The sequence below is a fragment of the Doryrhamphus excisus genome, linkage group LG1 (genome assembly GCF_037039965.1).
Source record: "Doryrhamphus excisus strain RoL-2023G ecotype Guam linkage group LG1, RoL_Dexc_Guam_v1.1, whole genome shotgun sequence".
Classification (NCBI taxonomy): domain Eukaryota; kingdom Metazoa; phylum Chordata; class Actinopteri; order Syngnathiformes; family Syngnathidae; genus Doryrhamphus; species Doryrhamphus excisus.
In genome coordinates, this window is record NC_136357.1 from 589,426 (window position 1) to 615,322 (window position 25,897).

Genomic DNA, 25,897 nt, shown 5'->3' on the forward strand with positions numbered 1-25,897 from the left:
TAAGAGCCTTACTGTATGACTGCAGCCTAGCTTGGATCTGAACCAGACTTAGGTAGAACAATGCCAAGCTTCACATCTTCACATCTACTGTCAAAGACCACACAGTACACTTGACATCAAGCTGGAATTGTTTTCTATTTATTCAAATTAAATAGCAGATAAAAACATTAAGGCAGACAAGCAGCGCTCATTTTGCTGCAAAATGGAAAGTCAGAATTCAACAGGACGAGGCTGGAGTCATTAATAAGAAAATAGAACATTAAAGCCCGAGAAAACAGCCCAACAATACCTGCACGTATGTTTCCTCTCAGTCGTTAGTGTGTCATGTATATCAGGAGTGAAAACTGTGTGCGTTTACAGAGCGTCGTTATGGTTGATGAAAGGATTCCATCATGAAGAGCTAAGCATGGCGACTCTCCAGTAGCGTAACAGCCAATGAGATGTACTGTCATCCCAAATCCACTTACAGTTGTTGTGTATTTACACGCCGTGGGAACGAGAGTGTGATTACAAAAGTAGTATATACAGTATTGCGTGATCAGGAATAAAATACTACAAATGCTCAATACATGACGTACATGTACTTTATGGCCGGGGAATGGGTGGTAAGTGGTATGTAATACGGCTGGGTGGAAGCAAGTGGAGCCTTGATAAGCGTCATTAGTCCATTCCACAAGGTCCGACTTGACCCTCATGTTAGTTTTACATGCAGAAAACTGCTTCTAAATGCGTACAAATACATAAAAATGATGCATGTAAAGGGACAAGTAGCGTTTCTCAACTCAAGATCAGGGCTGAGATGGAGCCAAAGCAAGTTGCAAGTGCCGGCCGTTTGATAAAGAAGGTGAGAAGCTTTGGTCAATTCACTGCAAGGTGTTGATCTCGCTGCAACATGGTGTCTTTGTCAACAATCACATCTTCAAAAGAGGGTAATAGTAACCTTAAATGTCCATTTATCCCTGTAAATTCATCATTTCTATACATTTACAATTTCTTATGCATGTAAAAAATAGAATGTAAGACAATAAAAATGTGTTTTGTGGTTTTGAGTCTTTTTAGTCTTCAATTGCAAAGTTCCCCACTGAGGGACGAATAAAGGCATACCTTAATTGAAGCAAAAATCGTCTGTTTCATGTGCCGTTTATCCTTATTTTGAATGTTCTCCACATCCGTAAGCCGTCTTTAAAAAACATATTTCTTTGTGTCAGTTGCATATGCACGACTTTCTATGGAGAAAAAGCATCGGGTTTGTGTCGGACCTTGGAATTCATTAACGAAAGAAAAGCAGACGCACCACCGTGACCCCTAATGCTCAAACACCGGCCCTGCAATGGAGTTAATCGCACGGAGCGATTGTCACGTTGGCTCACTTCTAAACACACAAGCACATCCAGCAGGATGTTAAAGAGTTAACTGCCGAGCCCACTGCTAACCAAAACAGCAGCACCCACTTAGACGTCTGAACAGACAAAGTGTGGACTCTTACTCTGCTACTCGGATGTTATGTGGTTCCAGCAGCCTTCAAGACGTGGAAACGACGCCTGTTCCTCAACCGCGAGTTATACTATTTACATGAGTACAAAAACGTGTTTGTCTAAATAAAGGCCTCATACTACAGTAATATTGCCGTGCCCCTAATAGATGCTTGGACCTTTCTGCAGTTGAGTAAATTAACCCCCTGGCCACTATATGAGGAAGCAGCTAAAGTACAAAGCAGGGGACCTTCACATGAACAATTTGATCTTGTGTGTGTGTGTGTGTGTATGTGTGTGTGTGAGGCAGCATGGTATCACTCCTGGAGAGCCCAACCTCCAGAAGTCACCTAAACCAAGACGTGATGGCAATACCACACCTGATTGGTTAAACCGAGCGTCCAATACGCATGCTGACTGAGTGCTACCAGAGGAAGCTATGTTGGTGTTTACATCACTTTTTTTTTTTGTTTTTTTGCACAAATCTTTGTCAGACAGACGTCTGCACACAGAAACAGCAAATGAAAGAAGCACTGAAACGTGTAGAATGTACAGTGTGTGTGTGTGTGTGCTTTCCTCCCATACATCATCTCCATGTCTGCTATGTTTACATCTGCAAGCCCGTCTGTCCGTCCGTCGCTCAGTCGGTCTTCTTGGCCCAGGCCATGTCATCGGAGCGAGGCTTTTGACCCGTCAGTCTCTCAATCAGACGCTCGGTGTGTCGCCAAAAGCCCAGCTGGTCCAGTGGATAGTTGCACCAGCCTGGGGTGGATGGGACATGACGCCACAGAAGGAATAGATTAAGGATGAAATGGCATGACAAGGACAGAGGAGTCAAGGCTTTACTCGCAAACATTTCCAAATGTTCTTCCTCTCCTCTCGTCTTCAGACAGGCTAACACTACCTGTGCCTGACGCTAATTAGCGCTATTAGCGTCCTCCATCGCGTACACCCCCACTATTCGCCAGGGGTTCCGTCTCAGAGATGCTGCACCTCTAGCTAGGTGTGGTCTGTTTAGGAAGTGGTGCTATTTGCAATAAGCATGACATTTATACTAGGGATGTCCGATATTCAGGCTGCACGGTGAACGAGTGGTTAGCACGCAGGCCTCACAGCTAGGAGACCCAAGTCCAATTCCACCCTCGGCCATCTCTGTGTGGAGTTTGCATGTTCTCCCCGTGCATGCGTGGGTTTTCTCCGGGTACTCCGGTTTCCTCCCACATTCCAAAAACATGCTAGGTTAATTAGCCACTCCAAATTGTCCATAGGTATGAATGTGAGTGTGAATGGTTGTTTGTCTATATGTGCCCTGGGATTGGCTGGCCACCAGTCCTCTCGCCCGAAGACAACTGGGATAGGCTCCAGCACCGCTGTGACCCTCATGAGGATAAGTGGTAGAAAATGAATGAATTAATGTCCGATAATTATCTGACATCATCATAAAAATATCGGTTGATCGGAATTTGATTTTATCCCGATCATGAAAAACAATTACAAAAAATACTGTGTACAACAACATTCACTTCACCACAGGAAATATGTCATGTTTTTTTTTTTGTTTGTTTTTTGTCCCGTCCCGGTTTTGCCGGTTTTGCTGCAGGCTCTTTTGATGGGCCACAACGCTTTACCATAAATTCGGATTTATAAGACGAAGTGGTGTGTGTGCGTATATGTACGTATACGATGGATGGATGGATACCTGAATAGTCTGTGTGGTACAATTACACAAACATTGTGTGTTCCAGATATGTGGTGGTGTTTTTGGTAGAGTGAGGTCAGCATCTGGTTTGACGAGCAAAAGACGCAGAAGATGCAAATATGAAAGTCGACGTTTGGCTCAGACAACTCGGGCTCTGTCGGTGTAGAATAAGAATGTCGAAATCAAAGCTCCTTCTTGTATCTGCTTCCAAGATTACAACCTGTCAGCGTATTACACACGCACACACACACACACACACACACACACTTGGAGCAGCCAGAAGCAAACAGACATCCACAAGGGCTGTGTGTACTCTAGCTACCCTTGCCCGATGCCTGCATACCACCACCACCTCCCGATGTGTTTGCATAGGGTGCATGCTATGGCTGCGGGGATGTGTGCATACGCCGTGTGAGTGTGTGCACGTGGCGCATGTGTGCGTCGCGTCCCTTCGATGACCCACGCTGCTGGAAGACAGTAAAGCAGCCAGGAGTTGTTTGATATCGCTCTCCGTCCCTCCATCTTTCCTTTCGCTTGTCTCCGCCCTCCCTCCCTCCCTCCAAATCCCCGTTTCCTATCCTTTCCTCGTCCTCCGCTCTTCCTCCTTCCTCGCACCCCTGTCCTCCACCCCCTCCCTCTGCCTGTGAAGTCCTATTTGTTAGAACAGACAGCAGGTTAGCATTAAATATACATGGGGATTGTCAGCCGGTGGCAAACACAAAGGCAGCGAGGCACAGCCCCAGTGGAATCCGAGCCTGGTCCGGGCAGCTTAGCTAGGGGAGGCGGGGGTGGCGGTGGGGGGTGCTGTCACAGTCCCCTGTGGGTCCTGGACCGCCACCAAGCCACCCACACACACACACACACACAGGTTGGAAACCATGAAGAGGTCAAAAAGACTAGCTTTGCACACAGATGCTCGAGTATGCAGATGCAGACGAGGATGTGCTTCTCCCCTGAACACCCCCCCCACCACCACCACCACCACCCCCACGCCACAGCTCGCTCACGCACATCTGGCGTCCACTGGGGCACCAGGGTGACGTACGAGATCAACCCCCCTTGTGTATGCTCTCTCGCTCACCCACGTGCGTGGAGGGGAGCGACTCCATTACAGGCCTGGCGTCTCCGAGGATGCGCACGCAAACATTTCCTTTCGGTTATTCAGCAGAGGACTGCCATTTTGTCAGACTTTTAACGTGTAATCATTCTGCCATCATGGCTTTCAATTAAGGCGCTGTAAAATGGCCGCTCAACATCTGCACACATCTGTTTCTTCTGATGCTTTTGACCTTCAATGACTTTTCTAATTGTATGATACTGAAATAGATATAGAGATTCCATTATTGATTTATTCATTTACACATATGCACCCGTAGTGTACACTGCGATGGCGGGACTACGTATTGAAGTATTACACAACATCGCAACTGGTGCTGATGTAAATGCAACGATGGGCTGCATTAGAAATCCTGCATTTAAAAACAACATTCTACACCTCACACCGCTTGAAGACCAATATCGATGTGCCGCCATGTGAAATTGGTGTCCTAGTTGTGCCTGTACATAATCATAGTCTTTGAAAACAGTCTTACCTGTCGTGATACAGTAGTACGTCTCGTGCGGTGAGACATGGTGGATGCGGTGGTGTTTCCGCGGCAACACCACATGCCAGTCCTGCAGCAGCATGACCCAGCGCGGGAGCCCGAAGTAGGAGTGGCTCCACTTGTGAATCTGGTTGGTCAACATGACAAAAACCGCCAGGGCGAGGACGTAGCAGTCCCAAGGATAAGACGCCGCCAAGGCCTCTGAAAGACGTGACATAACAGCGACTCAGGCAAGATGAGCGTTTATGAGACAACGTTATTAAGTGTAATGGCGAGGGCCCACGCGACGGCTTCGCACTCCCGTGGTGAGGGTGCTGGCGGGGGCCTCTGCGAGATGAAGGGACCCAAAAAAGACGGGATGACAGAGAGTGGCAGCAGTGGAGAGATGAGCAGAGGACATGTCGGGTACCACGTGACATCGCTCAGTACGTATTCCTCGGGAAATGGCATTCCATCAAAATGTGTCCTCTCAATTCATGTGGAAGTGGTACGTTTTTGGCTTCTTACTTGTCCACCCCCTCCCAATTCATACCCCTTTCTAGTATATTTAGAAGGTCACAAATAGGTTTCTATGTTCTCACAACACATTTTTTTTTTTAAATATAGAATCCTACTTTGCAGAAATTCACTTATCACGGTTGGATATGGAACCAATTAACCACGTTAACCGAACAACTGTATACAGTGTACTATATACATTCTCACAAGTAGGAGCAAACTTTGTCTGTACGGGGACAAGGCTCTCGTGTCCTCTGCTTCCCACCTCCACCAATAATGCCTCACTTGTCCGTCTGGACTCGTCGGGCCCTCTCTGCCCACCTTCCACTTCCCACTTGAGCACGGAGTCAAGGGGTCACTGTTTCAGCTAAAGTGCAGGCGCGACAGCCGGGGGTGTCACCTCGTGACTTTCACCTTGGTCATCGTCTTTGCCCGGTGACGGCTTGTCACCGCGAGGAGCTTGACATGACACGATCAGGTGTCACCTCGCCGCCGCCACGCCTTCCTTCTCCTGTATGTCACCCTTAACAGCGACCCCTTCAGGTGCAGACATGACAGGCGGAGATGTCGCCGTCTCGTGACCCCTTGAACCACTGTGGCGCATGTCACATGACCGGTATGGATGGAAGTCATTTTTCAAAATTCTCCTAACCTTCCTTGTTTGCTACCCTGCCCCAAAGGAAGAAAAACTAGACCTCTAACTTTTGACCGACATTGATCAGTCAACAAAAATCCATACACTGTTAGCCGGAATCAAACAAAAAACCCCAAAGAAATGCAAGTACAGATCTATCAACCTCTCTCGCAGCCCATTTCAGCCCAACATGACGGCTGGAGAATCACCTGCTCGGTAAAAGGTTACACTCCTTTCATGGGTTATCTTCTTCCTCCTGCCCTTGCCGCCCCGCGCTCATGAGGTCGGTGCACATGATTACCGGTGCAACTCCCACATGCCTCCCCGACTTCAGCGCCCAGCAACATGCTCAAAGTCACTGCCGGTGACCCCTACCCAAAGTTGTTCAACTGAGTCAGATGTTCCACCGCAATAGTGACTTCTCTCATCGGGATAGAGACGTATATTTACTTTTAGTGATGCATTCAAAACAGGTGGACATTTTATTCAATTGAGTGGTCCCTTGACAGTCAATTATTCATTATTACTCCATCTAATATTTACATTTGTAAATATTACACGCTGTATCTCTATGTGTGTGTGTGTGTGTGTGTGTGTGTGTGTGTGCATGCGGCTCACCTGGTGTGTAAGTGAGGAACCTGTAGGCCATGTGTGCCAGCGGTAAGATGGGGATCATACAGTTGTCTCCATTGGTTTCAATGAAGTCGTGGCGGGTGATGGCAGTTGGGTCAATGTGGTGCTCCCTGAATGGACGGATAAACGCCTGCGTAGACAGAAAACAACTTTACAGTTCACAAAATTCATTTTCATAACAACCTTCACCACAAAAAGATACTTTTTTTCCTCAACACTTCTAGGCAGGTCCAAGGCAATAGAACTTGGACATTAAAAATACACAGTCGGCATATCTAATGGCTGTAATTTGAACCTAAACAATTAGTCAGTAACCGCACTAACAACCTAAGTATCGGTGCCTGATTGCAGTGCTAAATGAATGCCGAGTCAGCGAACTGCAACAAGTGCAAGCGGGTGGTACTGCGTAAGTACCGTCTTCGAAGTCTTGCTTGACAAAGACACACCACGTCATTGGCAACCTTAACACGCCAACATTATCCACCAATCGCAGTCACTCATTCACGAGTTGTTTGGAAAATGTATTTCTTAGCTATCATTTTATAATGTTTAGTAAGTATTTCAATTGTTGAACTAAATCTGTTCAACTTGCAAACCGTAAAATTATGTTATTGTCTTCATTTATTTCGTTATATTCTCCTTGGCAGCCTACACACCAGCACCGTTTCCAAAGTACAGCTTTGGATTTGGCACCGGTATCGAACAAAACGGAAGCGATAGCCATCCCTATTTGCATGCAACAATCTCTTGAAGGTGAGATTGTACCAGTGACGTCTTGGAAGTCATGCAACCTCCTGACAGAAGGACACGGAGTCCGATGCTCTTTTTAATTGCCGACCTTAACACGCCAACGGCAGCGCTCGGTTCCAACATGGTAAATTCACACACATTTCTCAGTCAGTGAAAATATGAAGGCATTGTTTTGGGGACATAAATCATTTTTAAAGTAGCGGTTCAGGCACCATTGAAGCCAAAAGTGCCAATTTGGCTCCAACTTCAGGTAATATGTAAATAAAGGGGAACTAGTTCAAATTTTCTTTCCTCAAAATCAAAAGACAAATGGAGGAAAAATATTTCAACTATTACACACACACACACACACACACACACACACACAAATGCACAGTCACACAACAGCACAGTGGTGCTCAGCAGCCGGTGCAACCCCTGAGCTCACATCCAGCATCTTAATAAACCACAGAACAGCAGTCAACTTGCACAAATGCACTCATACACATAAATGACCCTTGGACAAAAGTGTGTGCTTCCCAACACAAACACAAACACACACACACACACACACACACACACACACACACGTCTCTGTGAGCGCATAGAATCTGCATGTCATATGCACAGAGGGGACAAAAAAGCAGCTCAAGCCCTCCCACAAAGCATAAAGGTAATTTATTTCCAGGTGTGAAAAAAGGCCAAAAGGAAGGTTTGCATCTTTATGCTACACGTGGCCACTGGGCCGTCAGCGGGACAACTCATTATTGTCACACGCTCACACAATGGCGCTCGCCTATTTGCCAACTTTGTTGCAAGTCACCACTGGTATCTTCACAATTAGGAGCTCTCTCCTCTCGCCGCCTAGTTCCCCTTCCATCCCCTCTCCCGCAGCCCCCTCCTCTCCTCCCGCCGCAGCCCTCAGCCACATGAAAGGCCGGCTAAGCTTCGGAGGTCGTGCCGAGAGGGGCGGCATCCTCGCTCCCAGTTAACGGCGGGCCACCGGTCACTGTGTGTCCTCTAATCCCACACCGTTTAAAGGCCCGCCTCGCACGACATCCGCTAATCACCAGCTCACATTGCCCATCGCCCCGGCAACCAGCGCTGCCCCACTGGTTGCAGCGACACGCCCTGCCGCCCCCTTCCACCTCCCCCTCTCTCTTTTTTTGTCCTTCCGACCTTCCTGCGATAGTTTCATCTCACTTTCTGTTCTTTTGACTTTCTTTGTCCAAATGATTCCATTTCTGCTGTTGTGCTGCCGTCATTCTTTTCCCGACTGTATTCCTGAAGTCCAAACTGACTTATTCGACTCAACCGCAACCTCGCTACGATGGTCCAATCAGCATCTTTACACACTAAGGACATTCATTCCTTCATTCATTTCCTACTGCGTATATTGGCGAGGGTTGCGAGGGTGCTGGAGCCTATCCCAGCTGTCTTGGGGCGAGAGGCGGGGTACACCCTGGACTGGTGGCCGGCCAATCCCACTCACATTCATACCTATGGACAATTTGGAGTGGCCAATTAACCTAGCATGTTTTTGGAATGTGGGAGGAAACCGGAGTACCCGGAGAAAACCCACGCACGCACAGAGGGTCGAATTGACCTCGGGTCTCCTAGCTGTGTGGCCTGCATCCTAAGCACTCGTCCACCGTGCAGCCCCCCCACTAAGGACATGTTTTCTTGTATTGGAAGATAGGTCACGGATGAGATTAAATGGGAATTTGTCAATATCACATCAAGTTAGACAAACAAGACAATTACTATCCTGCAACATCGCAACAACACAAGACTTGTTAATGCTTTAACTGTACAACCAATCAAATGTGTCCTTGCATCACCTCAAACAACGCTTCATTTTTTTAGATTTGTTGGAATGTGGTGCTTTTGGTGTTACAGTTACAAAGAACACTAAGGAAATTAATATCAAGAAAACAAAACAAGCAAAACCTGCACTGATATTAGATCATATCGTTAATGCATAACAAATGTCAAGTTCTAATAGAAATACTACTACTTGTGCTCACCATCACGTTATTGATGATGTAGAACCACACCCGATAAGCAGCAGCCATTTTGTTACGACAACATGGGTCTTCATTCATCTAATTAGACACACCTGCGTTCTCTTAGCAATACCCAAATGGCTGCTGGCAACGCCCAGCCAATCAGAGATGGGTTGTTGCCTAAGCCACGCCCACCCAGCATAGCATCACTCCAGGAAGTACCTTATAAGGTAGGAATACATGCATATGCAGAACCACATGGAGAAGCACGAGTGCTTGAATGTTTTGACAGCTACTGCTATGAGCCTCAGGTGTTCTCCAGCCCCGCTTGCCTTTCATATTCAAATCAACTTTAAATGGGAGGACAGGACGTCTTTATCCTTCGTCTGAAAACACACAAACACACTCGCCACACTGTTTTCCATACAGGTCCATTTGGTCCTGTGGTACAGTCCAAGTCTCCTACAGATGAAAAAACATGCAAATGTGGGCCTGCTGCTGGGTCTTTGGACCCAGCCCCCCCCCCTCTGAAGCCCACAAGAGGTTTCAAATGCCTTGCAAAATAAACGTTTGGAATCAACTAATGGGCCGACGATCCTCTTAAAATGTGTAGCGGCAAAAATGCGCTCATTGTAAAATATCGCCAATTCAGAATTCATCCACAATTTACTGGAAGAATCTGAAGTATTGGATGACATTTTTAGCTAATTGCTTATTTTTAGCCTTATGCATTATTTTAGCCGTTGGAAGATGAACTATATCAGCAAGTTGAAGTATTTGTGATTTTAGAAATAAGGAGTTAGTATGTTCTCTGTAGGCGGCATTATGAATTATCCTTACTGACCTTTTTTGCAGTACATTTAGCCAGTGAAGATTGCTTTTATAGTTATTAGCCCATATTTCCACACAATAAGTAAGATATGGTAGAACCAGAGAGCAATAAAGAGTGTGGAGTGATTTCTGATTGAGAGCAAATTTTGCTTTGTTCAATATTGAAATATTTCTGGCCACCTTATGTTGTATATTTGGAATATGAGGTTTCCAGCTCATATTTTCATCTATTGTGATCCCCAGAAATGTATTTTCCTTCACCTTTGAATGTCCACACCGTCTATTTGTCTCGAAATCTCACCAAACTCGGTCAAGCGTTTGTTTTTCAAACGTTTCAAGTTAAAGCTTTTTACCGCTGCAAGATATTAGACATGTTGTCATGCAGTGAGAGCCAAGGTGGGACAGGGACCTTACCCAAGATGTTAGGGCAAAAGACGGGCGGGGATCGCTGCAGGCTGCAATCGTACGAGCCACAAGTGATTGGCTTTTATCGACATACGAATGATTTTTCACAGAAATCGACTGATACTGATGGGCATCGCCCTGAAATAAACCTTATCACATGTTTGAATGCATTTTTTGAATACTTGTATTTTTTCCCCATTTTTTTTACTGTATTGCTGAATATGCAGTAACTACTCTTCTATAAAGTCCATACTTATAGAAAAGTCATTTTGCACCATCCACCAACAAAACCACAAACCCAAGTTGTTTTCAAGCCGCACCCAGCAGTGATGTAAACACTAATACCCCTGTCAAAGCAAGTACTGTAACGCCTCAACGCCTGCACTAACATTTGTTTTCATTTACTCCTCAAATATAGACATAGTACTACATGAATCGTGCACTCATTAATTACAGCTTTGACAGAAATCATAGGTACTTGCATAATTAGGACGCTTCAGGTCTCCAAACACACACTCGGCAAGCTCTTAATTGTTGATGAATATTTCATAGAGAGAAGCCCAACCAACACGTGCAACGCTCAGCCCATTAATCACCAACAAATCTGCATGCTGCACCTGATCGCACTCCTTTTAATTGGCTGGAAGGCCGAATAACCTTTACGCCAATTGGCTGTGGGGATGTGACGATGTGCCGAATGTCCAGGGGTGTGTGTGTGTGTGTAGAGGAAGTGTGTGGATTTCCGAGCGTGGCGAGGAGAGTCCACAGTCCACTCTTAATGTTAGTGGTCCACTGCATTTGGCCAATCAGCTGATGAACAGCCTATTTCACTTTAATGCTGGTTTGCAATGAACAGCTTACTTAGAAAACTCCTGTCTCCAATCGTCTGGAACGGGGGTGAGCAAACTACGGCCCGGGGGCCACATGTGGCCCACCAAGCGTTTGAATCCGGCCCGCCAGTTGCTTTCTAAGTATTTCAACTTTTAACATACAAACTGGCAACATGACTTGCAAGTCGGATGTCTTATTTAGTAAAAAAATAAAATACAAAACTGTCAAATTAAATTACATAGTTTGATGCGACCAGAGTTCAATACCACCCTCGGCCATCTCTGTGTGGAGTTTGCATGTTCTCCCCGTACATGTGTGGGTTTTCTCCAGGTACTCCCACATTCCAAAAACATGCTAGGTTAATTGTCCATAGGTATGAATGTGAGTGTGAATGGTTGTTTGTCTATATGTGCCCTGTGATTGGCTGGCCACCAGTCCAGGGTGGACCCGGCCTGTCTTGAAGACGGCTGTGATAGGCTCCAGCACCCCCGCGTCCCTCGTGAGGATAAGCGGTAGAAAATGAATGAATGGATGTGGTCTGATGGTTAAAGTGCTCCTGAAAAAAGGGACATGAAGATACAGCTGATAGTATAACACTTTTACAGATAAAATTAGACAAATAAGTCAAGGAAAATGATGAGCATAAAATAGCGTGTATGTGTGTTAAATGTATCTTCTGGCCCCCCATACAATTTTGTTAACTCAATGTGGCCCATGAATGACCAATATCTCCCTTGTGATGTTTTGGAGGGACAAAACATTTTGGCCAACCATCAAACAAGATAGTTTTGATAGTTGATTAAGGCATTACAGAGTGTTGTCTGTGTGTGTGTGTGCTCACCTTGCCAATAACAGGGATGTCTACAGATCCCCAGGTATCCGCCCCCCAGTGTACCATCCCTGATGCAAAGTCTGCCGTCAAGATTCCCAGCACTGGAACACAAAGACAGATAAACAGGATAGCATCCACGTATAAGTGAAGGGTAACTTTTCCAGAACGAGTCATAATGAAAGATTTTTGAACCTAAGACAGTTTATTGACATTAGTACTGCCCCCCTTCGTGGGACGAGCACTTGAGGGTTCAGTGTGCAAACCGCCTCACCGATGCCGAGGACGATCTTGTAGACATGCACGGTGGAGAAGTGCAGGATGAGCAAGGTGAAGTCGACCAGGACGAGGAAGAGGCACAGAATCACACACACCCACTCCTGGAGACGCTTACCTGGGGGGGTAGAAAAACAACATGGAGACGTTACAATGTTGAGGTTTCAATAACGCGCACCAAAAAACTAGCGAGAGTCATAAAAGTCACAATGTGTGTGTGAGAGTTCAAGCTCTTGGAGATGTACTCGCTTAGACCAAGACAAGGGTACTCTGGGCTGGGGGGTCACGACCTCTCATATGTGAAACACCAATGCTGACGCAGCGCTGAGCCCGCCCGCGCACGAACACGCACACACACACATTCCGGTGGGATGGCGGCCTCATCAGAGAGCAGCCCGCACACAGAGGTCAGCGGTATTCATTTCAGGACAGGATGAACCAACTTAAATATATTTTTATTTTAAACTTGCTAATCAGCAGTTTTATGAGCGAGGTGGACACACATTTAGCAATGGTAAATTATTGAATACATGCCGCGCACACACACACACACACACACACACACGGCAGATCTATAGCTCATTAAGTTCTTTTCTCAGACTTTCCACATGAGCCTCACAGAAGCTGTCAGGTCATGTGACACACCTCAATCATCTTTCCCCAAATAAACAGTAAATCTATCTTAAAAGTTTCTCTTTTACGTCCCCGTCTTCTTCTTGCCCCTTGCTAATTTGTAAAAGTTTAATGTGTCCAGATCCCCCTTTAAGACAGCATTAGCAGCCTATGAGATATTAATGGCACCTTTTGAATAAAGCGCTGAGTGGGCCCGCCTATAGACCCGTGTGCCTATTAATATGCTCTCATAAAGGATGGAGCCAAGTGGTCGCCGGTGATTTATGGATATTTCATGAATTGTCAAACTTGACCCATGACCTTCTAGAAATAGACACTATCAAAGTTTGAGAGGGTTGAGCTCTGTTCGTTGAAGCTCCGTCACGAAACACTTGGATGGCAAATTTGAACCTCACACAAACAAGCCAGATGACAGGGCTTTGTATTGTTCGGCCTTGGCGGACGTCTGCGCTCATAGGGTTGCTATTTTGTGTCTACCGGGCTCTAATCATGTTTAAACCTGCAAGTACAAAGTCATGGTTTTTCTATGATCCAACCTTCTTCGATGCCGCTTATCATTAACTAGGAAAATATTCAGTTTATAAATATTGAATCCCACTTTGCAAAAATTAATTTATCATGGTCGGGAACCAATCAACTGTGATAAACAAGGGATTAATGCATTTCATTTAAAAAATGACAGTTTTATAGTGGTGTTGTGAGACACCCAACTGGGACGGTTCACAAGACTTGGTCAGTGAGATGACATTTTAACATTCATTTAAAAAGTAAATAAAACTATATATGACAAAATAAGACTGGACAAACTCACTCACTCCGGTGCCTTTTCAAATATTATTGTCCCACAAATTGACACAAAAAAAATATTTGTCAACGTATTTTGAGACTAAATATGGCACTAAAAACTCCAATATTGACTGCAAAATTGCAGCAATCAATCAGCAATCGGTCTTTTAAACAACACACATGCTCCATAGCTTGCCATGGCTGAAGACTAGAATGGATGTCAACTTTAGCAGCTAGTCATTGCAAAACACACCAGAAGGAAAAAAACAACAACAATAACAACAAATAAACTTGAGTTTGAAAGAGGCGATTTTGGAAATTTTTGGGGTTGAAATGTTCCACCTTCTGGAACACCAGTCTGAAAGTCTGCACGCTTGCCTTTATTAGGACATTTACAGTATGGGATTGTCTACTTTTCTGAGGTAAAACAGCATTTTCTTTTCACCCATGTGACAAATTAAATGTATTTACTTACCCGGTTTAATGTTAAAGGTTTTAATGTTTCTTCAATTGTTATATTTTATATCGCCAGATAGATGGATCCATGTTTATTGTCATTGACACAGTATACACAGACACTTCTCCAACATTAATATATGTTGGAAGTTAAATGTTCCAAATGTAACAGGTATAAACATATAGATATACAATATACAAGGTCAAATATTGATCCATAAAACAAAAATAGTCTGTTGCTCTTTTACACATCTAAAAATGCCTTATTGTAGAAGATTAATGTCTACATCAACAAACAACTGTCAAGTTGAATTGTATCATTTTTTAAAACTGTTTCATTTTTTAATCGTATATCGTAATCATTGTATATAGATTTGAATTGAATTGTCTATCACCAAGAGATTTACATCCCTCATGACAACTATAGAATATATTCTTCCTATAATGAAACAATATTAAAATGAGGCGTTATTGCTGAATGCTGAATTGTGAATATGTGCTGATCCACTGTACTGCATACCTGAGATGGTCAAACACACACAACCTCAATCCACCTATACTGAGCAGAACAGTTAGCACACTTAGCCTCATCCAGGCTACATGGTGACACACACAGACAGCAATGGATCAGGACAACCAAATTCATGCTGTATAAATATGCACACACACACACACACACACACACACACACACACACACACACACACGCGCACGCACGCACGCACAATGACACTCCGACAGACAGATTTCCTAACACGCTCGCACATCACTTTAGCACACTCATGTCTTCTGGCACAAAAACACATTCAAACACTCACACAGACACACACAGACACACACATACAGCGCAGGGTCGTGGAGCAGAGGGGCGGCTGTCAGGTGATGTGCGTCAGTCCTTGGATCCTCTGGCTCCCTGGTGAGGGGAAAGAAACTAGGACAGGCCTCCACTGAGCGCGTGTGCACACACACACACACACACACACACACACACACGCACACACACACACAAGCCCTTGTCCCTCAGGCCGTGGCATTGCTGGATATGCTCACAGCTACGGACAGTAAGCACGTATGTAAAAAAAATGTAATTCACAAACATTCTCATAGAAACGTTCAATGCCAACTACAGATGTCACATAAACGCCAAAATGATGAGTTGCAAACACAACCTCACCTAAACTTGACACAAAAACATTTACCGTCTGCCTCCACACACACACACACACACACACACACACACACACACACACACACACGTGAGACCTCATTAATATTATTCTGACAACAACCCTCCCTGGTAGCCCTCTCTGCCATCGCTCACCCTGCAGCACCCCCTGCCTGAGAGTGTGCACGTGAGCGTGCGTTGCAATTTAACCTGGGCGGGGCCAGGGGAGGGGAATGAGGGGCACTAATTGGCCGAAATTAATCAACGCAGCCGATTTGCTGGCTGGGGAATGAGGGGTGGCCAGCAGGCGGCCAACGCACGCGGAATACTAATGGACGGACACACTCGCCATGCATCCTTACACCGTGAACGGTTACAAGCTACTCCAATGGAATGGACCATAAACTCACGGTCAAAAACAGTCGCTGTGCTTCTGTAAGAAAACGCCCAGACAATTGTAGCAATTACAAATGCTTCGGTATTCGCGTTTCTTTTTGGCTGTGTTCAAAACCATCGGCCTGCAACAAAAATCTCCGATAGAAGCAGTTCCTTCCAGACTTGACGCCAGCATTTCCATCCGAACAGCAGCACTTCTATTCAGCATGCAGAACCCATGTGATCACAACTTGCGTTTGCAAGTGCGTATAGCCAAGAGTAGGAGTGATGTCAGCCATGCGGCTGTGGTTTCATCAAAGTCCAAAAAGGATGCTGCAGTTTCCCGTGGTGGCACAGAACCGGGGAAGTTTAATACTGCGCATTTGAAGAACGATTTTCGCAACACCACAATATTCTTATATAAAGATATTGGCTTCTCCAGGAAACTCCAGCCTGGCTTTTTTATGTGTCCATGTCAGCAGTGGGGTCTTCCTCCTACGATAGCGACCATTCTTTGCTCTTCTTTCTTGTGTGCCCAGTGTACCCAGTGTGGCGCACACAGACACACAACGCCAAGTCGACTCATCTTTTCCTCATTTGAACTAGCTGATGACCAGTCCAGGCTGTACCCTACCTCGCACCCAAACACAGCTGGGATAGGCTCCCTAGTGACGATACGCGTCATAGAAATGGAAGGATGGGTGAACTAGCTGAAGTTGCGAGTTGATTTCTACACTAATCTCTGCTTTTTTGTGTTGACAAACAAAATAAACAATAAAGCATTTAAAATCCATACAATTTTTTGGGAGAAGTGATACTGGTCATGATTTGATATTTTGTGCTATGTTAATTTCTGAACAAGAGGTCAAATAAAGACTCATTAAACATCACTTTCTGTGCTCCAAAGGTCCCTTAAGTAGCACACCGTGTGTTCTTTCGTCTTGTTGTACCACAATCCATAAAGTCTGTTGTGTAAAAACAGCTTCTTTGGCTTTAATGTGATTTATTCCATGCTTTAGTGTAATAATGGCCAAGAAGAACAGGACAATTACATTTCCCAACCACAATAGGTCATGCTGAATAATGAATGCAGCACACACGTCTTCATTGTGCTCCTTATTGGCATGGATCCATCACTGTGCTGCTCATGTTCACCGTCAGGACACAACATTAGGTATAGCAGTTGGAATGCAAGCCAGAGCTTTTACCGAAATTGCTAAATTAACGCCTGCGCTGGGTCACACACTGTATACATACTATGTGAAGGTCGTATGAAATATCCATCCAGCAGATCCTTTCACATCTTCAAGGATATGACCTTTATCCTTTATCCATTTCAGTTGTTCCAAGTATAGGCATGCTAAATTGTCCATAGGAATGCACGTGAGTGGCTGTTGTGCCCTGCCATTGGCCGGCCACCAGTCCAGGGTGCACCGGGGCTCTCGCCTGAAGTCAGCTGGGATAGGCTCCAGCATACCTCCGCTCTTTAAGATAGCATGTGTGTTTTGTTCATGGCTCCTCAGTTGCTACAATGGCAAATAGTACCTCATAGTACCTGCTTTTGCCAATGGAAGTGTCACTAGGTATCACCCCCCCCCGTAACCAAAAAGAAAAAAAAAACACAAATTCATAGAGATGTACAAAGTGAGGACAATAGAATACAACACAGACAACCGTGCAACTGTTTTTTCCTCAGTCTCTCTTTGTGTGTCCCTAGTTTGTTCTCAGTAGACCATCTTCAGATGGGACGTGGAGCGAGCGAGGGGGGGTGGGGGGTGTTGTGGGTGGTAAAAGTGGGTCACATGCTTGGAGAGAATGAAAGAGGCATAGGGAGATGGGGGAGAGAGACAGTAGCAGGGTGAGAGGGGCGCAGAGGATGAGTGGGGTGGGGGGGGTGTCGGGGTGGTAAATTCCCTTGTTCAGTACGAGTGGATCAGTCACAGGCCTCGTTCCTTTCATGTGATCTCCACGGACCGCAGAACTTGGGACACACATGCACGCACACACTTACTGGCGTGAACACAAAACCAACATGAATACAAAAGTACACATACAAGAGAAGACGAAACAATACACACACACACACACACACACACACACTCGTGCCAGACAAACTTAATACATCTATTACCCTGTAGATTCAACAGCAACAAAGAGAGGAATGTGGCAAATGAGATTCACTAACAACACACACCCCACATGAGAGTCAGTATAAGTAGGCCCTGCCCCAGCCTCTCGCCCCTGTGGAGACACAAAAAAGGATGGACAGATCCCATCGTGTGCGTGTGTGCCTGTGTTGGATGCCATCCTGTCATCTCCTGGGCTTTCGGCTTCCACCATATTCATCTGTGGCCCTCATCATAATGATTGCACACACACACACACACACACACACACACACACACACACCCACGGTCAAGGTCAATAGTAGAATCCTGCCTAGAAGGATCCCCTAAAGCCATCGCAGCTTATTTAGTCTGTGGAAATCTCACACTTGTGTGTGTGTGTTCACCAGAGCAGACTGACTCCCAAAATACAAACATTATGTCGTTCCTCCGTCCCGCACATGTAAAGTGCCGGTGAATTTTTGGAAGAGGGCATGTAAAACCATGGAGAGGATTTTGGGTTACAGTGTGACTGCCGTAAAAGCCTGTTGTTCCGGCGATCGGGTCAGGTGCTTGTGTGTCTCAGCGAACACGACAGTAAAAGGTGTTCATTTAGCTTTTTTATTTTTGAAAAACAGAGTGAAACTGCGAAATTTGAAGCGCAAAGTGATTGAGGGCCGAGGCCGACGCATATAGAGATTTTAAAAAAAGCCAAAATAAATAAAAAGCTACTTTTCTCAATGTTTTGGTTCTGCCCAAATATCACCAATTTTTGGAAGAGGGCATGTAAAACCATGAAGAGGATTTTGGGTTACAGTGTGACTTTTTCATGTGAGACATAGTATCTGGGCCACCAGATACAGATGTTTGGGAGACTCTGTGTTAAGAGAAGATAGGTATTTTTATAAAATCATGTTGGTAGCAGGTAAAAAAAACATTAGCAAAAAATGGCTTAATCCAAGACCCCCGGTACTGGAGGACTGGCTTTGTGTGACATGGAACTATTGACACATAGATTGAGGACTGAAGAAGACACGTGTGGAGAAAAATGGGTCAAATGGACACTGTTCACGGACAAAAATCAAGGAAATGACTCGAATTGCACCATGAAAGAATGTGGGATAGCCAAATTGTGTGCTGTGTGTGTCCAGTGCCCCATTTTTGTTTTGAGTGTGTTTGTACTGCTGTTGACGTTTTGTTTAAAAAAAAATAAAAAATAGAAAAAACAAAAAAAAAATTAGAAAAAACAAAGTACAAAAAAAAAAAACTAAGTTTCATTGAGCTCCGACTATGCAAAGTTGCAGTGGATGGACGTAACGGGGTAACAGCAAGCCATTCCGACAACCCATCTGTGCTAATCTAAATAAATGACTGTATGGGAAACCCTGGGGTACCTCATATTCTGATCTACTGTATTCGCGCTTCTGGCCGTACCCAAGTCTTATTTTTTTATATTTTCACTCGGCTTTTGAATGTTGCTACGCCGGATTCCACTCGCTACTGGGGCGGCTAGCATTCGCACTTGGCTTGCCAAAGACCAGAGTCCACCAGCGGATGGACAGAGTCGCTCAGGTAGATCTTTGCGTTACATTCCTGCAAGATGTGAGACAATGCCACATTTATTTGACCAAACATACTTCTGTTATTATCAATATGTTGGTAGCGTATGAGTGACATGGCGGCCGCGGGCGCGCGTAAGAGGAGGTGGGCCCATCACATCTATTGAGACCCTTGGGAGGACGGAGAAGGGACTAAGGGGAGGGAGTAGACGCAAAGCAACAGAGACGGACAGAGGCGTCTCCAGCTGTTCGTCCATCCAGGCTGTGCCGTAATGAGCCCATGTTTGGCTCGATGGAGCATCTCCGCCGCCTCATCTAACTTGTCCAAAGTCTAACAAGCCAAACTGCTATTTAGATTTACCTCCCACCAGCGCCGAGACGGATCCAAACATCTGAGCACATAACAGTGTGGTGCTCCCTTAAATGGACTCTTTGGCATTTGGAATTTGGGCTGTTTAGCCGTCTTTAACAGACACTTGTCAGCATGAGGCAAGCATTTTCACTTTTAACTTTGCCTTAAAATGTCCTGGTGGCATTGTTAGCGTGGCTGAGCGCGTCCTCTGCTCAAGGCCTGCTGGGTCCTTTGGCTGCAAGGACCAAAACAAGTAAGTCATTTTGACTCTACCTGCTCCAAACATGAACATTTACACACATCCATGCAAAAAAGCAACATCATCAAAGGTTTTTTTTTTTTTTTTGTCTTTGAATGTTCCGAGAGCAACATGGTTACCTAACTATATTAGTATGATATGAATAGATCTCAGAAATCCCCGGAGAAAAACCCACGCATGCACGGGGAGACCATGTAAACGCCACACAGAGACGGCAGAGTGTGGAATTGAACTCGGGTCTCCTAGCCGTGAGGCCTGTGTGCTAACCACTCATCCGCCATGCCGCCGGTCTGGTACTAATTTAATGCAAATGAACGAGGGACACATTTTATATGTGGAATTATAATACAGGGATATTTTTGGCCAAGGTTAGCATATTGTTAGAATGTCATACTAGCTACCACAAGCTCTACCTACTACCTACTACCTACTACCTACTACCACGTTGTATGCTTTAGCCCATCACTACCTGCTGTATTAGTATTTGTTGTAAGACCAGACTGTAGCTTCACTTCTGCATCATATGACAACCACGGTGCGTTCAAGGACTGATGAACAAAGTGCCAAACCACATTAGCGAAGCGTAGAATTTTGGTCTTTTTTTTTAAACAGTGGTACAATGATGCTGTGCATATGCATCATATACGTGTTTCCATTTTATCAGCACCTCTTGCAGCCTCCAAAATGACCAACAACTTACTTATCAATAATGACGTCAGACTAAATGACACAACTGTGTTCCAAAAGCGATCAGGATGTTATGTTTTACTTGAATATGTTCCCAAAGGACACGCTTTAATAGCGAGTGTACGTTGTATGAGGAAGTGAGCCACACGGCCGCCTCGTTTTTGGACTATTTTTAGTGTTTGGGGTCAGTGTGCTAACTAAGCGGCCACTAAGTGGGAGGGGATAAAATATCGGGACCCCAAATGCATGTGTGATCCTCTTAAGCAACGGCGCACTGTTTTTTTAGGACACTGACGTGCATGTTAGCACTGCGGCACTTTAAGCCATTCAAACGAAGGTGCAGGAGTAATTTTAAGGTCAGACGACGACATGCTGCTGCGTTTATCTGCATGAATGCGTGATTTTCAGGCCAGAGATCCAATTCTCTTAATAGGAAAGGTGAGTCGTCTCAGCAGCTTAGTTTGTTTTTGTCAGGGACAGATGTTCAATGACATCAAGTTTTAAAAGGTCACGAGTCAGCCGTCACGTCATTCATTGGAGGATCATTTGTAGTTCAGTGAGCCCAACCAGTTGTCAGCCAAGTGCTGAGGGCGGGGGTTGGGGAGGGGGTGCCCTCGCATGACCTTGACATGACGTGGCGAAGCTTCGTGCCCTTTTCTTGCATATTCAGTCGCTCACACTATTTGAACCGCTGCATACGAGGGTGGGTGCTTCATGTGTAGCGTACGTACGGTGAAGCAGGGCAGATGGTCACACCACATACGCTACGGTGGCGGTGCAGATGTCCGATATTGGCTTCTTTGATGAAAACTCATATGCCGATATTGCCCAACTCTCAATTTGTGATACCGATATACGTAACATGACATTGTATACAGCATTTTTTTATATATGGGTTTTCATTCATTCATTTTCTACCACCTATCCTCACGAGGGTCGCAGGAGCCTACCCCAGCTCCCTATCCCAGGCGAGAGGCGGGGTACAATCACAGGACACATATAGACAAACAACCATTCACACTCACATTCATACCTATGGACAATTTGGAGTCACCAATTAACCTAGCATGTTTTAGAATGTGAAACCCACCCGAAACCCATCCGAGGGTGGAATTGAACTCCAGGTCTCCTAGCTGTGAGGTCTGCGCGCTAACCACTCATCCACCGTGCAGCCTGCTTCTGATTCTTTTTTCAAAACATCCTCTCCAGTAGCGGCCATTTTAGATGATTTTAGATGTATGGCTAGCTAAAAATGGAACATACCAAAACAAAGATGGGACTCAGCTTTCATCAGAAAAAAAAGTTTGTTTCTACTGTTTTCCGTTCTTTAGCAGCAGTAGAAAATACTCCAGTAGAACTCCACACAGAGATGGGATTAAACCCGGGTCTTCTAGCTGTAAGGTCTGCGTGCTAACCACTCAATCGGTTTTCATGATCGGGAAAAAAATCAGATACCGATGTCAACCAATAGTGCATAATACCGGGACATCCCTAGCAGAAACGCATCAATATTGAGTATTATGGGATATGGGATTATGGGCACCAACTGAACCGCCAAAGACTCCACCCAGTTTATAAGAAAGCACAATTCCAGGGATATCATTTCAAGCTGCATTTTGAGCAGACTATATTCACAAAAAAATTTAAAACTAACCAATTCTGGCTGGCAACATTCAGGACTTTGTGTAAGGTCATGCACTTGGTCAAGTGTGGGCGGCCGATATCACTTGTTAGCGCCGATATTTCATCTGCAGTGTCATGGCCACCGGTCTGAATGGTCCCACAATAGATGTCCCACAGTGGAGTATTTGCTGGAATTTGTAGTAATTGTGTTTGTCCAGCGTGTCTCTCACAGAATGTGTGGCTCCACGAAGCACTATTGTGCCCCGAGTCCACTCTTTACATGTACACTGTACCTCTCCACTTGGCCACCGTGGTACACATGCAACAACGCAACATTGGGGGGTGGGGGGCAAGAGGACACGACACTAGCGTAGCGACGTGAGCTACAGTGTAACATTACTCTCACATTGGCCTTCTCAAAAATAATCAAACTGGGCAGACAGTGGCTCTGGAGGTCATCCAGAAAGCGGAAGTTTGGAGGTTCAGTCCTCGCACCCTTCACCCACTTTGCCTCCGGGGCTGCCCACACTGGTGTATGAATGCGAACGAATGTTTAGTGGTGGTCGGAGAGCCTGTAGGCGCAAATTGGCAGCCATGTTTCCATCAGACTACACAAGGGCAGCTGTGTCTACGGGTGTAGAATACCACCACCAATGTGTGAATGAAAAACAAGTTAATTTCATTGTGAAGCGTTTTAGGTGCCTAATCCATTATTATTCAACTCCGACTCCATCTCCATTGAGTGGTGGTCCACCGGGTGGACCACCACTCAATGGAGATTCGCTAGAGGCGGGTCAAAGGGAGTCCATCTCCCCAAAGGAGGAGGCTATTCCATTCTAGACGTTATAAAAACACTGCCATTGAACACTGACTGTTAGAGGGTCATCACACCTTCGCAATTCACCATTAATAGCCTCACAGATTTGCTGATTTATGCCCATAATCACTACTAATTAACGCTTGCGTGTTTATGCTTTATTGGATATTGTTATTTTCTGTCAAGATGAAAAATTTGGCGTTGTTGGCCTTTTGTTAAAAATCTTTTCTCCATAGAAAAGACATCTCATTCGCATTAAATACACGGACATTGAGATAAAATGTATAGCAAATATTTAGCATCATTAAAGCAGACACATTTGACTTGTTTATCTTAATGCTTGACTGATAGCGGTTTTCATACATTGTGAGGTGGTCCTTGAACGCGCCACAGTGGGATGGAAAGGTGAAACTTGTATCCAACTTCTACACCGTGAGTCCGATTCCATTTGATTAAATGTGAAACTACGATGACCCATAAAGACACTAACTGTAAAGCCATCTTGGCACTGTGAAGGCGCACCTGCTACTCGGACCATTTGTCGTCATCATGATGCCGAGTGCTGGTGCCGCGGTACGCCGAGGCCTATATATTCACACAATCAGTGATGACACCTCACAAAGACAACACAATGTTGCTCACCGGGAGAGTAGAGCCGAGCCAGCTGCCGGGCTCCGGCATGCTGCGGTCCCCAGCGGGGTGCCGCGCTTCGTGCAGCCGCCCCGTGCTCATTTCCGTTCGGATCCTCCTCCGCCATGGACCGGTGCCTGATGTCGGTCTCGGAGAGCAGCGACGCCGCCATGGTAGCAACAGACGCGGCCGTCCTCTTTGCCCGTTGGCCCGGTGTCGTCTTTCAGCTAGCACACGCCATCGTGTGTGGGTCAATATGTGTTTTGTTGGGGGGGTTGGCCTCTGCTGGATGAGCGTGTGGCGGCGGCGGCGGCGGCGGCGGCGGCGGCCGGCGGTGAGCGCCCGGAAATAGACTCACCGAGCTGCGGTGTGCACCTCTGTCACGCCTGGCGGTCACTCGCAATTGTGCCCGAAAGCCGTTTGTCGCCACTCATCAAATGTTAGCTTTAAGTTCAGCCATTTAACTCCAAAGCCGTGTTTCTACTTCCTGTTCAACTGTCACGATATTAGGGACCGTCTGCATTTTGCTTTCTTGCTGAAATGCGTACAACGTCAACGACCCCCCTTTTAATCGACACAATCGGCACTAATCGACGTGGGTCTGCTTGGCTTTCATCCACGGAGATCAGGGCTGTAACGGTAACGGTGCTAACAATTAGCACACTTCCGTACTTACCGTTTTGCACTTTGAGTGCCAAAGTGAATTTTAGTGATATATATTTAGCTTTTTTTTATTGAACACAAATAGAATAAGGCAAAACTGCTTAAAAAACACAATAAAACAATTGTGTACAAAAAACAAATACAATATATGTTTTTGTTCCAAGAGGTATTAATAGCTTTTTAGTGTCCATTCTGTTGGGCAGATTGAAGTTTGTGTCAATTTCATTAGTGAATTCTTGCATTTGAGTAATAATTAGCATGGGTAATAATAAATAGGGGCTGTCACTCACACATGAGACCTATGGCGGCGCTCATCTTCTCTTCTCTGGACAAGCTTTTTTCCGGACGCCACAAGCAATCAGATAATACGGTTTTACCCCAGTGTTCAGGAGTCCAAACCCTGTATCTTTTGCAGAATACCAATACAATACAATGGATGCTTGGAATCGTCCTTGCCTGTTTCCCTGTAGGTAGCCATGGTTAACAGAGGAAAAACAAAGATTTCACCAGCACCCCCGTGTGTTCAATCCCGATGACAGAATCATCTCCTGTTTTTCAATTTGTCAACACTGTCACCAGAGAATCAGTTACATAATGTCTGCTGTTGCTTTTGTGGCAGGGCTGAAATGCAGTGGAAATGGTTTTCTGGGATGAAGAGAGAGAGAGCAAGCGTAATAAAAACTGAGCCAGCAGACTTTGTGAAAATGAATATTTGTGTCATGAAAGGAGATGTATTTTATTTAGCGGCCCTCACAAAAAGTGGTTGAGTCGCCACTGAAGGCCCAGGAAACAAAATGCACCGCCCCCCACTGCTATCTGTGCCGCATACTTTCATTCTGAAGTGCAGCGGCGTCCCAATGCGAGGCACTAAATAGAAATGACGGTTTGATGGAAAATGATACGAAAATGATAAACATTGTAAGTCATCTCGATGGTGGGAAAATAAATGTACATTTATGAATGGCGACCACGTTGTATCTTAGTAGCTTCTCTGCATACGCTCCAGCAATGGTACCTCTCTGTTATGATGACACATTAACTATGTACACTGTATGCATTGTAGTATTTTTTGTACAAGGAAAATGCATTACTACACCGAGGAAGCAGTAAAGCTTGCATAGTGACTCCCAAATGGCTACACCGTGCATGACATGTTGCATAAATGCATCCATACAAAGACCTGGAATGTATTTTGTTTGTAATGTTTAACAAATATTATCGGTTTGCACCAGGGCCTGCAAAGCCTTCTCTGCTGGCGTAGACAGTATCATAATTTACTGACATAATTTAAGTGCCACCAGTAGTCATCCGCCCAATGGCCTTCAGAATCAGGAGTGCTG

General features: G+C 45.3%; 1 protein-coding gene across 2 annotated transcripts; it reads right to left on the reverse strand.

Moving 5' to 3' along the window:
• Positions 1 to 116: 116 nt before the first annotated feature.
• peds1a (plasmanylethanolamine desaturase 1a) lies at positions 117 to 24,471 on the reverse strand. 2 transcript variants are annotated; one of them, XM_058076287.2, is made up of 7 exons: positions 24,253 to 24,471; positions 23,907 to 24,121; positions 12,446 to 12,565; positions 12,184 to 12,275; positions 6,526 to 6,670; positions 4,764 to 4,976; positions 117 to 2,234 (listed from the first exon to the last, which is right to left on the reverse strand). In XM_058076287.2, exons 2-7 carry the CDS (start codon positions 24,064 to 24,066, stop codon positions 2,113 to 2,115), a joined length of 852 nt encoding a protein of 283 aa, XP_057932270.2. In that variant the 5' UTR covers positions 24,067 to 24,121; positions 24,253 to 24,471; the 3' UTR covers positions 117 to 2,112. The 2 variants fall into 2 exon arrangements, with proteins under 2 accessions (XP_057932270.2, XP_078645401.1); XM_078789275.1 differs by having other exon boundaries at positions 23,907 to 24,471.
• Positions 24,472 to 25,897: the final 1,426 nt, after the last annotated feature.